The sequence below is a fragment of the Culex quinquefasciatus genome, chromosome 2 (genome assembly GCF_015732765.1).
Source record: "Culex quinquefasciatus strain JHB chromosome 2, VPISU_Cqui_1.0_pri_paternal, whole genome shotgun sequence".
In the NCBI taxonomy this organism is placed as follows: Eukaryota; Metazoa; Arthropoda; class Insecta; order Diptera; family Culicidae; genus Culex; species Culex quinquefasciatus.
Genome location: NC_051862.1, coordinates 197,955,117 through 197,967,846, shown reverse-complemented (window position 1 = coordinate 197,967,846; position 12,730 = coordinate 197,955,117). Strand labels below are relative to the sequence as shown.

The 12,730-nt window shown below is 36.0% G+C and overlaps 1 protein-coding gene across 12 annotated transcripts in view; it reads left to right on the top strand.

Moving 5' to 3' along the window:
* LOC6046631 (P protein) overlaps positions 1-12,730 on the top strand; it is a 156,905-nt gene that overhangs the window by 108,063 nt on the left and 36,112 nt on the right. For 3 of the 12 annotated variants that reach the window (XM_038257051.1, XM_038257050.1, XM_038257048.1), the window contains exon 1: positions 9,022-9,168. The exons of 8 other annotated variants lie outside the window; for them this stretch is intronic. Coding sequence is in view for 1 of the 4 variants with exons in the window: in XM_038257047.1 (XP_038112975.1) it covers positions 769-818 (50 nt within the window). In the remaining 3 variants the exon portion in view is untranslated. Of the gene's footprint in view, positions 1-753; positions 819-9,021; positions 9,169-12,730 lie in introns of those variants that run through there. One more of the 12 variants, XM_038257047.1, reaches the window with a different exon arrangement.

Sequence of the window (12,730 nt, the reverse complement as noted above, 5' to 3'; positions counted from 1 at the left end):
TTGCAAGCAAAGTCAATTGTCACTTTCTTGCCTCTTGCTGACTGGCAAAAAGGCAAATATAGCTGCTTCTAGAATGACAATTTCCCCAGTTTTTAACTGAGTTATTCGCCAAGTATTGATCCTTCTCCCGTTCATCAACTGAATGGTGGTGAAATCAACTCTGCTGCCGACAAACCTTTATCACGCGTGGAGCTTACATTTTACAATCCTTTGTCCAGTTACGAGCGGTTCTCAGTTTTGACACAGTCAATAACAAAAAAATCCACCCGTCACTGCGGCAGTAGCTTCCCCTTAATCTCTGCGTTTCCCGTGCTAGGATTAAACGGCGCAGCTTAACTCAAAACTGTCCGTTTAATTATTACGCCCGCGCACATTTCGCGAAAAGACGCACGTGCTTCGGCGCGGTCGCACGACCTGTTGGTCACTTTTTTTTTCGTGCTACGCAGATGGAACGTAATCCCGGCCGACCTTCGTCCGTTGACGCCGCCCAGTTAAGAACTAATCCCGGCGGTTATCAATATCTTTCGCAAAATAAAGACTGAAAAAACGTGGCGTGGCTCTTCCTCGCCAAATTTAAGCCGGAAGATCCGCTCGGATATAGATATGTGGCCGGACAGGTCGCGCCGTCCAATCTGGTGGACACTGCGCCAGTATCGATTCAACCGGCACCTGAAGTGTGTAAAACTGGCGACGGTTTTAAGGATAAGTCTCTCGATTGGATCTCGTGATTTGTGGGTGTTGTGTGTGTGTGTGTGTGTGGGAGGATAAATGGACGCCTCTGTAACGTACGTTTACTCGAACGGCATCTGGCGTAAAAGGTGAGAGTCCAGCTGATAAGGTTGATGGGGTGATGCAATTTGATGCAATGGTATTTCAGTACTGTTAAGATCGCTCAAGAATGTTCTCTTCCTATAGATCAATAACAAGAAAATTGATTTGTTTACCATCAACACTGTTGACTTGAAAAACCAGTTTCATCTCCATGCAATTATAGCATAGTCGGAGTGAAACTGTGTTGAACAAAATTGCTGAATTAATCATTCTCAGCTGCACTTGAAACAAAACGTCTCCAGTAGTAGCACGCGTTACAAAAACGTTTCAAGTTCGGTTTAATCTTAATCTAATCTTATCGACTAAATCACGACAGTAAAATATCTGGTCTGAAATTGAAAACAAGCAGGTTCACTTTATCAGTAAGAATGCTGTAATAGTAGTTTATGCAACATGTTGCAAAAAGAGGATTTTTTCAGCACGAGTCGTACATTTATCCAACGAGGTTCACCGAGTTGGATAAATACGAAGAGTGCTGAAAAAATCAAGTTTTGCAACGAGTTCCATACAACATTTTTTGCAATTCCAAAAAACACACACTGAGTGAAATTTTATGTCAAATTTTCATGTATTTTGTCAATAAACCGTTTAAATCAAAAAAATGTTGAAAAGTGTTACTTTTCAAAACAAGTGCTGAAAAGTTCAATTTTTCAGCACCCATTTGAGTGCTGAAAAGTAGAACTTTTCAGCATTTATTTTGAAAAGTGTTGCTATTCGATCCTGTTATTTTTGGTACAGAAAAGTAGGCTATTTCGTCGTTCAAGAATGACAGGAAAAGTAAGTAGTTTCACGACGGAATTGCAAAAATAACTAAATGTAACGATACCCAGGCGAGAAAATATTTCAGAACTGTCGCTTCACAAACCAATTTTAAATATTTTTTCATGAATAAAAAATTATGCAATCCACCATTTTTTTAAAGGTTTTGGTAAAAAAAAAACAAAATTCATTGATAACCAAATCAAATTTTCAGTTCAATCGAAATCAAACAAAGTAACTAAGAGTCTGAATCATTATTTTTTTAGTTTTTGAATACCTCTTACTTAAGGGGGTTTCAAAAATACCCAAAAAGCAAAAATAAGAAAATTTAATACTTTCCTTTTCAAACAAAACTCCAAAATAAACTTTAACTTTATCAGTTACATGATAAACTTTTTTTTCAACCACCTTTTATATGATCAAAGAATACAATTGAGCAGTTCTATATGAAATCGGTCTTTTTTATTAATTTTGATTTTTGAATTTTTAATTCGGCTGAAACTTTGTTGGTGCCTTCGGTATGCCTCAAGAAGCCATTTTGCATCATAAGTTTGTCCATATAATTTTCCATACAAATTTGGCAGCTGTCCATACAAAAATGATGTATGAAAGTTCAAAAATCTGTATCTTTTGAAGGTGATCGATTTGGTGTCTTTGGCAAAGTTATAGGTATGGATTTGGACTACACTGAAGAAAAAAATTCAAATGGTAAATTTTTTTTGAAGATTTTTAATTAGCAAAAAACACATTTTTTCAGTTTTTGATATGTTTAACATTCAATATTACGCCCTTTTAAAATGTTAGTCTTGGTTTGAAAATTTCGAAAATAGTTTTTTCGAAGAGATCAGAAAATTTCACGAATGTTTCATATTTTAACATTGTAAATCGGACCATTAGTTGCTGAGTTATCGACATTAGAAAATGGTGGGTTGTTTGGGTGAGACTTAGAAAACATCAATTTTCCTGTTTTTAAACCTTTGCTTGGCAATATCTCAGTAACTAAGGGTCGTATCAACAAAGTTCAAAAGAGCAAAATATAGAAAAGTTTCTCAGCTTTTCAAAAATATTTTTTTAAATGGGCAAAAACTAAAGCAAAAAGGCTTTTACAATATTCAGAATTTACCGATTAATTTGGTGGCTTCGGCAAAGTTGTTGGTATTGCTAAGGATTTCAAAGAAAAAAATAGTTACACTCCTAAATAAAATATCCATTTTGTTTTAGTTCGACTTTTCACACATAAAATTTAATCCGCAAATAAACATTTTTTTTTAAATCTCATCATTATCACAAGTTGGTCAAAATGGCAGTGTTGCCAATTTTTTTTCGAAAAAATATCATTAGTTTTGAAAAACGTCGACAAAAAATCGAAAATAAATACTTCAGTCCAGACTCGATTATTCAAAGCCTTGATTATCCGATGTTTCGATTTTCCGAAGTTCGACTGTCCGAAGGTTTGTATGGGACTTCGGATAATCGAATCATGACAATTTTTTTTGTAATTTTTTTATTTTTAACATCAAATTCGAGCTCTGCGACCCCTTTTTAGTACAATTTGAATATTTGGTTGCTTTTTAAATAGGGAAATGCATATTTTCAATAGAACAACACCGCCATTTTGGCTGCCATCTTGGATTTAAAAATTTCAAATCACTTCAGAGTATTTTATAGTCTGTTTGTTACAACAAACAAAAAAACAACGTTAAAATATTTTTTTCATGATTCGATTATCCGAAAATTCGATCATCCAAAGTGAAATGTATTCAAGGGCTTCGGATAATCGAGTCTGGACTGTACTTGATTTTTTTTGTAAGATGTCAAATAAAATTTGAAGTTAAAAAGTACTTTTCAGAAAACTTGGTTTTTGGCACCGTTTTTACCTGTAGATTTCTGAGATTCTCGAATAAAAAATGTCATTTGATTTGTTCATTAGGGTACCCAGAAAACATGCTTATGCTTAATTATCATGATTTCAAATAAATTTTTAACAACTCATGTAAAACATACCTTATATTTATTTTTATTAATCTAGGTATATTTTTGTTAGAGTGTAAGGCCGTTTCAAATATTTTTCAAAGTTTATATCGCATTTAAACTTTAAATTCTTTTTAAAAAAATAACAAAGTTTACTTTTCTTCAATGCAGATTCTCTACACACCTCTTGTAAAAATTTTCACGGAATTCCCTGCCTTTCATAACACATATTTTCCCATCATGCGCAATGATCGTGAACGCATCACTCAAGTAGACACTTCTTACAAACTGTCTCCCAGTAAAAACGAGCAAAAAAACCTTCACTTGTTGCTTATCACCTTTCTTCGGTAGATTTTCCTTCTAGAAGATCACTTTCGAATTTTGCCAGCGTATCGTCTGAAAAAAGCCACAATGATAATGAGTTATTCATCGCAATTTTCACGCACGACCGCAAATCGAGTGTGGAAGAGATAGCCTTTTACGCACTCACGAACAAAAAGACGCCCAACACGTGTGGGGGCCCTCAAGCTCACACGTGGCTTCGTGCCGGATATTCCTCTCAAGTGGCAAACGTTCAAAATATTGAACTTTGCAGACTTTTCGGGCTGACAAGGCTCAGGCAGGCAGGCATGCCGAGGAGTTGGTTGATGATGATTAATGAAGTGGAATTAGGAAGATTTCCACGTGGTGTCAATATGCGCACATATGGCTTCAAGTTAAACACTGTTTGAAGTGGTTGAGGTGCAAGCTTTGTTGAAGTTTTTTGAAGAAATTTTGATTGAAAGTCGATGCGATAGTTAGTCTCTTCGAATAAGATCCAACTCCACGTACCACTATGCAAAGGCAGACATAAAATCAATGTCACTCTATTTTGGTTCGACATGCCACCTTTGGATCAATATCCGCTCCACCTTGAATTCGCTGGTCAGTGCCAGTAGTTACACGTTGACCTGTTTGCCATAGCTGAGTGGTGAGTTCAGTACCATTTTCACGGTGTTTCAATCACTCGGATGTATTTGATACAAAAAAGTATATGAAGGCTTTAAATTTGTGGTTTTTACCACTCATTTTGTTTTGAATTTTACGAGATTTTTTTTTAAGTTTTAAAAACTTCATTTTATACACCGTGGCACCCACCTTTCGATAGCATCTCTCTCGGTTGCTTCATGAGAGTGACCCCTATTAGTGCTTTCATTGCTCATCCGGTCAATCCCAGTTCAGCGGTGTGCCCTTTCCCCTCTCAATGGGGTTCTGAAAATAGTCCGACAGTTCCCCAGAGTTGGTCGTAGTTAACAAGGTTTCGTGTTCTGCGGCAATCAAGGTTTATTACAAGGTTCAATATAAGTTCAACACTCAATTCTATACTTGGAGTAGATTTAAGACCAGAAATGCTTTCTCAGACTCCAATAAGTTCCCGAAGTGTGCTATTTAAAACACTAAACTCTAAACGAGGAAAAAGTGTCCCTTCAAGGTAAACCACCTGTTGAGCCCACGCCAACGCACCGACGGGAACCGGTGCAGGCCCTGCCCAACCTGGTGTAACCACCCTGACCTGACCTGGTCTGCAGGTCTGAATTACAACGTCATTCCATGTGGTGCAGTCAAGAGTCGGTATAGCAACAACGACCACCACCACCACCAGCACTCTGACCGAGAACAACTACGTCGATATGAACTGTTGTTGCTTTTACTTAACTTCGTCATAGTATAATAGTGCGCCGTCAAACAACAACAGCAACATCAAGAGCAACACTTGAATCGATGCTGCTCGCGTAGAGGGACTCTCCCGGAGTGTGTGTGCGTCCACTAAAAGTGCGATACCAGCTCACTAAAGTGGACCGGTGTGCGGGCCGGGACACGGAGTGGCCACGCCGGGTTTATTATTAGTAAATTCCAGAGGCGTCCCATAGGTTTACTTTAAGAAACATTTGTTTTTAATTCAAATTAAAAAAAAATATTTCTGCAGTCTAGAACAAAATTCTTATTTGAAACTCGAGAAATGATTGTATAACGTAGCTTAATTTTGAGACTGAGCCAAAAGCAAGTTATACACCTTTCTATAGTACACCCAAAGTTAAAGAACGAGGGGATAGTCCTCACAAAAAGAAACGTGAGGAACGTTGAGTGGCTTATATGGACACATGACCGCCACTTTGTCACCGAACCGCGGTGGCCCATACGGCAAAGGCACGATTCAATATGCCGAAGGTCTTGGGTTCGAGTCTCGGTACCGGTACTTTTTTTATAGATGAACTTTTTTTTGAAGATGAACTCATGAGTAATGTACTCTCGGTAATTTCGGGATTTATCCTCTCTGTCCGCACACAGTACCATTTTACTACCGAATCGTGCTATTTATTCTCTCGTATGCCGATGCCCAGTTCTGGGTGTAAGAAAGGCAAAAAATGCATAAAAATCTTTGGATTTTAATTTAAAAAAAGACGGTATAAAAATAGTAGTTTTTGCAACAAGATGAAAAAAAAAAGATTATTTTCAGACGAGTCGTACATTTATACAACAAGGTTTCCCAAGTTGGATAAATGCGACGAGTGCTGAAATTTTTTTTTTAAATGAGTTTTATACAACATTTTATTGCAATTCCAAAAAACACGCTTTGAATGGAATTATAATGGTCATGTATTTTGTCAATTGACCGTTTAAATCAAACAAATGTTGAAAAGTATAACTTTTCAAAACAATTGCGGAAAAGTTCAACTTTTCAGCATCTGTTTCAGTGCTGAACAGTTCAACTTTCTAAAGGTCGCCGCTGACTAAAATATTATTTTTGCTCATCTATCGTGGAACCTTTTTCTTTTTCCTTTCCTAATTGAAATTTAATACTTTTCAAAAATCAAATCAAATTATTCGCTCTGCAGCATTGTCTTGGCGTTCTCGATTGCGAGATTCCTACTCGAAACTAGGTGTCCGACGGCTTGTTTGTTGAATGTTGAGGCAATTGCAAACCTCTTTTTACACCAAAGCTTTCATCCACCCCGGGATTCAAACTGACGACCTTTGGATTGTTAGTCCAGGCGTGGTCAGACAAATCTCGTCTCGAAATATGCCACCGGGACCGTCTTGGATCGAACCCAAGCCGACTGGATGACAGGCAACCACGCTTACCCCTACACCACGGTCCCGGACGAACTTTTCTTTTCAATATTTTTTATAATTCCAACGGCGACTTGACTAAACACATGGACAGGACATGGACATTTGACATAAAGTTCAATTAAAAGGGTGTTTTTCGTAATTGCAAACAGTGTTGTATAGAACTCGTTACAAAATTTGATTTTTTTTTCAACTCTCGTCGTATTTATCCAACTCGGTGAACTTCATTCGATAAATGTACGACTTATGCTGAAAAAACGGCTTTTTGCAACATGTTGCATGAACTACTTTTTATTTTTTCAATTTTTCAATGCAAAGTGATTTGAAAAGATGTCAATAAGTCAAGAAAAAAGCTTCCCTTTTGAGATACGAATAAAATTTAAAAAAAATTGTTCACTTTAAAATCCTGTAGTTTTTGTTAGCTTTGCAGGATTATTTTTTGGAGTGTAACAACGTTCTGCAAAGTGGCACTCTTGTTTGTGATGACTTTAAGAAATATTTATTTCTTGAATTGTTCAAGTTTTTGCTTGCATTTGTATAATCATCAGTTTAGATCACTGCAAATATTTTTTGAAGTTTATATCCCTCGAAATTGGCGAAATTCGAAGGGGAAGAGCAAAACATGAAAAATATGAAAATGGAAATTCCAAGCCATGGTGTTAACATTTGAATGGAAAAAGTGTTTTAAAGTTCATTTTACACTTGTCCAGTTGTTTTGCAATCTTAAGTTTTCAAAATATCTAAGTACAGACAATTTGTTTTTAGCCGAAAGAAAAATATTTAGCAGTACCGTACCACTACCACCACTATACAACGAAATCTCAAAAAATATTTTTCGATTCCAGACCAGCAAAAAATGTTTTAATGCAGGAAAATTCATTTTTAATTGGTTTCAGGTGATAAGACTTCTTTTAACATTCAATTTTTTAAACTTTTTCAAAAAAACTTTCAAGAATATTTGCAATGGCCTTAGTGAATAGAACATAAATACAGAATTTAGTTTATTTAAATTACTTCAGTTTTACAAAATTTGTGTTTATAAATTATAAATGCAGTTATTCAAACAGACAACAATAAATTGAACAAATACTGCTTATAAAAGAAGAGAAGATATTTTTTTAACATTCGAATTATGATTAGAAGATAAGACCAAACAAAAAATTAACTTTCATTTTTTATATGGTTAACAAAAATTGTAGCATGGTACAAAAAATTCAAATAAATCATGATTCAACATTAGAAATAATAATTTTTGCACCTTTAAACTGTTGAAAAGTAAAGATTGCTTAAGACACAATCTCCAGCGACAGAAATGACACTCCGTTGCAACGTCACGTATGGAACGATGAAGAAAATGAAAAGTTTGACTTAAAATTAGTATTCCATAGTCACTAATTGTAGAAAATCCAATTTTCAATCCAAATCTGTAATAAAATTTAAGTTCGAGACAGTTTTTGATACCATACGAGACATATTTCGAAAAAAGGGAAAAATTTCGTGACGTCGCAACGCCGGAATGTGTTTAAGAACATTTTTTATCCTCTGAGTTCAACAGTTCAACGTTAATATGATTTTAATAATCAAAATAACATTTTCTTTAAAAAAATTATTACAATTTTTGTTCTTTCATTCTCTCGATGTCGATTTTTTTTGCACACGTCATTTTCTTAAACTAGATTTCATGTCAGATCCTGATAGAAAATGGCTTTGATAACTTGATTTTAAGATAAGTTTACCGAAATTAGCCGTATTCCAAATCAGAATAAATTAAATTTCTTTAAAGTCATCCAACCTTCAATGGTAGTGAAGAAGAGTAAAATTATAAAGGGGCTTGATTGATAAAAAGTTTAAAAGATATTTTAGAATGGATTCTGATATTATCATGGAAACGCATGGTTTTTTACCAACTGCCACAAAACTCCACCAATCGATTCTCCTCTCTGGAGCACACGCCTCTGTCCTTTACCAGCTTCACCGCCCGAGGAAGCACGTCAAGTGTTTGTATTGGAAGTCTACAACTCACGACGCTGCGTTCCCTCAGCTGTTTTTCCGAGCTCGCGCGCCGAACGGCCAATATTGCTCTATATTATTTTATTCAGCGTGCTGCTGTTTTTTTTTTTTTTGCGCGCGCTACCTATTTCGGACAATCAGTGTTGCTATCCTACACCGCACTCATATCGCTACTTCAGACGATTGTATGTGTGCTGTGCTGTACGTGTGTGTTCGCCAGTCGTCACTTTGACCAGTCAGTCAGTCCGAGTCGGTTGCTGCTCTGTGATGTGTGATAATTTTTTTTAAAGGCACAAATTTACCGATCCCGCCACGGTCAGTCTACTGGCAACGGTCGGTTGGTACGCATGTGCCTTGTTTTTAGTGTCCTCCCTCCCGCGGCTCGAACAGTGGAAGGACCCCCCGAAATCCTTCCCCACCCGTAACGACTGCTTCCACGCGCGCGAGTTCCCAAAAGTTCCAAAAACTTTCAGTTCTCAGTAGATGGTAACGATTGGAAAAGAAGCGTTCGCGAACGCATTTGCATACGACTTGGCGACTTGGTCGCCAAGAACCTTAAGATATCTCGCTTGAAGAACTCTGGAATCTGGATTTTCCGGAAAAAACTTGTTGAACCGGTTAAGTGGCGGGACTCAAACAGTGTTCTTAACCGCGCTTCAGCCATAAAGTGTGTGTTGTATGCTATAAAAAGAATCCATTTCCTCTCTCCCACTCTGCGCTAATTGGCGATTAAAAGAAAAGTCGTTAAAACTAGCAGATGTTGTCGGTTGTGATCGCTTAGAGATATCGGAGAGAGATTAGTGAACAAACAGAGCGAAGCTGAGAGAGCAATTGAGAGAAAGTGGCCAAGAATACCGCGCCATAAAGTGTTCAAATAGTTTTTATAGCAAAACCCATAACAAAAAAATCGATCCTGTCCAACATTTGGCGGACATCGTGCGACCGCGTGTGACCCCGAGTGTTAAAAATAAAGGGAATTTTTTTCCGACCACCATTCCCCCTGGGTGTATGTGTGTGTTTGTGTGGAAAAGCGGGAGGAAAATCACCCACTCACTCACACACACACTATCGCATAGCGCAAACAAAACATTTGATAAGAAGAAACCGGTTGGCGCGGAAAAATTGACGCGTCGGCGGCGACGGCAGCCGTCAGTGAACCGCCGCGAGGAAAATCGTCGTGAAAAATGAAAATTGTTTTTTTTTTTCGTTGCTTCTCCTCGTTGGCTGCTCCGGACTCTTTCATTCTTTCAGAGCACGATTTATGTGTCACAAAACGGCGTAAAGTTGCTACTCACGCGGTGAGGGTGACTTTTTGAAGAGAACAAATTACGGCGAGTTTCGAAGGTCTACTTTTTTTGCTTCGTGAAAATGACAATAAATTGAATTACTTTGGCGATGCTACTAGAAGCAACAAAAAACGCTCTTCGGAACAAAGTTTTGTGACGAGATGAGTCTAGAAGTTTTGTGCAATGCCACCGTGAACTTGTCAAAACAAATTCTTGTGATCTCCATTTTCGATAGCAGTAAAAACACAAGCCTGCATAGAAAAGTAGAAAAGGACGAATGAAAAAATGCTCCAAATATGAATCGCGATTTTTTTTTTTTTTTAGAATATTTTTTGATAAAATAATAATTTCAGGATTTAGTTTGACCTTAACCACACTTAAATTGCATTATATTGAGCTAAATAAAATAAAAACCTTTTGAAAAATGTCATAAAAATACGTGTAAGTGTTTTAATAAACTGTTTTGATGTTGCACTAAACTTTGAATAATATTCGCAACGTTCTAAAGAGAATGAAAAAAAAACTATAGCAGTTCATTTTCTCAAAAAAAAATGAGAAGTTATGCTATTTAAATGTTTTTAAAAGTTTTTATCCTTTATCTTTTGAATTTATTTAAGATTATAAATAATATATATTAATTATTTTTAAATCTGTGGCTAAAACAAAATCATTGAACAAACTAAAATTGCCCAAATTCATTTTAAAAAAATGACAAACAACTTGCTGGAATTCTTATTTTGATTTTTTTTTGTGATTCGAACATCCAAACTCTCATACAAACCTTCGGATAATCGAAACTTCGAATAAACAAGTCTGGACTGTATTGTAATAACCTTATGTAATAATTGCTTGTGTTTCCTTATCAGAAACATTACAATTCTATTGGAATTGACCGCCAGCTTTAAAAAAAATATTAAAAAATAAACAAATTATTCGCTCTACAGCATTGATTGTTGAAGCAATTGCAAACCACTTTTTACATCTCACCTTCCATCCACCCCGGGATTCGAACTGAAGACTTTTGGATTGTGAGTCCAACTGCCTACCCGCGACTCCACCGAACCATGACCCAAGGAGACGACTCCTACACCTGGACAACATTTACTTCCCCGTCCGACGGAAGGCGTGATCAGACAAATATCGTCCCGAAAAATGCTACCGGGACCGTCTGGAATCGAACACAAGCCGAATGGGTGAGAGGCAACTAAGCTTACCTCTACACTACGGTCCCTAATATCTATTCTTATAATTTTAAAAATCTTAAAAAAATATGCTCTCCTAAAATTGAAAAAGGGAGAGTAGATCGCTTAGAATTATCTCTGCTATTCAGAAAATTTTGAGCCTTGAGCACGATTTGGAAGCTTCCAACTAACTACGGCTGTCTCATATTATTCCAAAAAAAATCATTCAATTGTGACAAGTGCTGCATAAAAAAAATATCTGAAACTAAACTTTCAAGTGAGCAACTTAAGCCCCTTCAAATTATTGACTCTCTCAATCAGTTCAAATACTATCAGTACAAAATCGAAAACATATAAAAATGAATTATACTAGGGGGAGAGGGGGTAATATGCACCCCCTAAGGGAAAACTGTGATTTTTTCTCAACCATTACAGCATTACTGTGGAAGAATTTTGTTCGATGTTCTAAAACAACTATTGTTCTTCGTCATCCATGAGAAAAAAGTCTTAAAAAACTTCAAAATTGTTCGAAAATATCAAATTTCTAAAAACATTTTTCATTCATTTCAAACAACCTTGCGGGGCAATATGCAACGCAACATTGGGGCAAAATGCACAACAACAGCGGGGCAAAATGCACCACAACATGGGGCAAAATGCACCGGGTAAAAGCAGGTTTTACTAGTCACCACTAGATGACACCGTTGTTTTTACAAAGAAGCTTCACAGCGGTGCATTTTGCCCCGACCACGCTTTTTGCAGAAAATTTAATTAAAAATGCATTTTTTGATGTTTTTGGACTCATCTATCTACATAATAGTGAAGATTATGGCAAAAACTATATACCTCAACACTTACAATAACAATACATGCTTTTTATATTGTCCAAAAATCATAATGAAAGTTCAATGAAAATTAGATGAAAACACAACATTTTAAAGTTTTGCAAATAACTTAAGCTGTTTTTATACTACGATGCTCAAATTTTTCCAGCATGGTTTAGCAATGTTAAGCTTCCAATTTCTATGAATTCAGACCAATTTGAGACATTTGTACTAAAGCCGAATAACACAGAATTGAAAACGTATTATGCATACAACTTTAAACATTAAAAAACATTTCTTAATTTGATCTCTTTTTCAGTGAGTATGCCTAAGAAATCTTTGTAACCCTAGTAACTAACCTTGTGAAAATTTTGTTTAAATTTTAAAAAGAATGAGGTTAAGAACACAGAAAAAAAATCATGGCAATATTACATTTTGAAAGGGGTACATCTTTAATGTCAGAAAATGTGTAATTTTACCTCTGAAAATGTGTAATTTTACCGCTATTCCGGTGTAATGTCACTTTGTCAGTCTAAAATTGAGGTAAAATTACATAATAGAAGAGGTAATATTCAACCTTCTAAATTTAATTGAAATTGTATGGTTTGACATTAAATATTTTTTGATGTAATTTTACTTCCATTGATGAGGAATAAGGAAAGTTACACATACAAATAAGTAAATTTACACATTTTCAAATCATATTACACATTTTTCTGACATAATATCAGATCAAGTTTTTTTACTATGTACATAA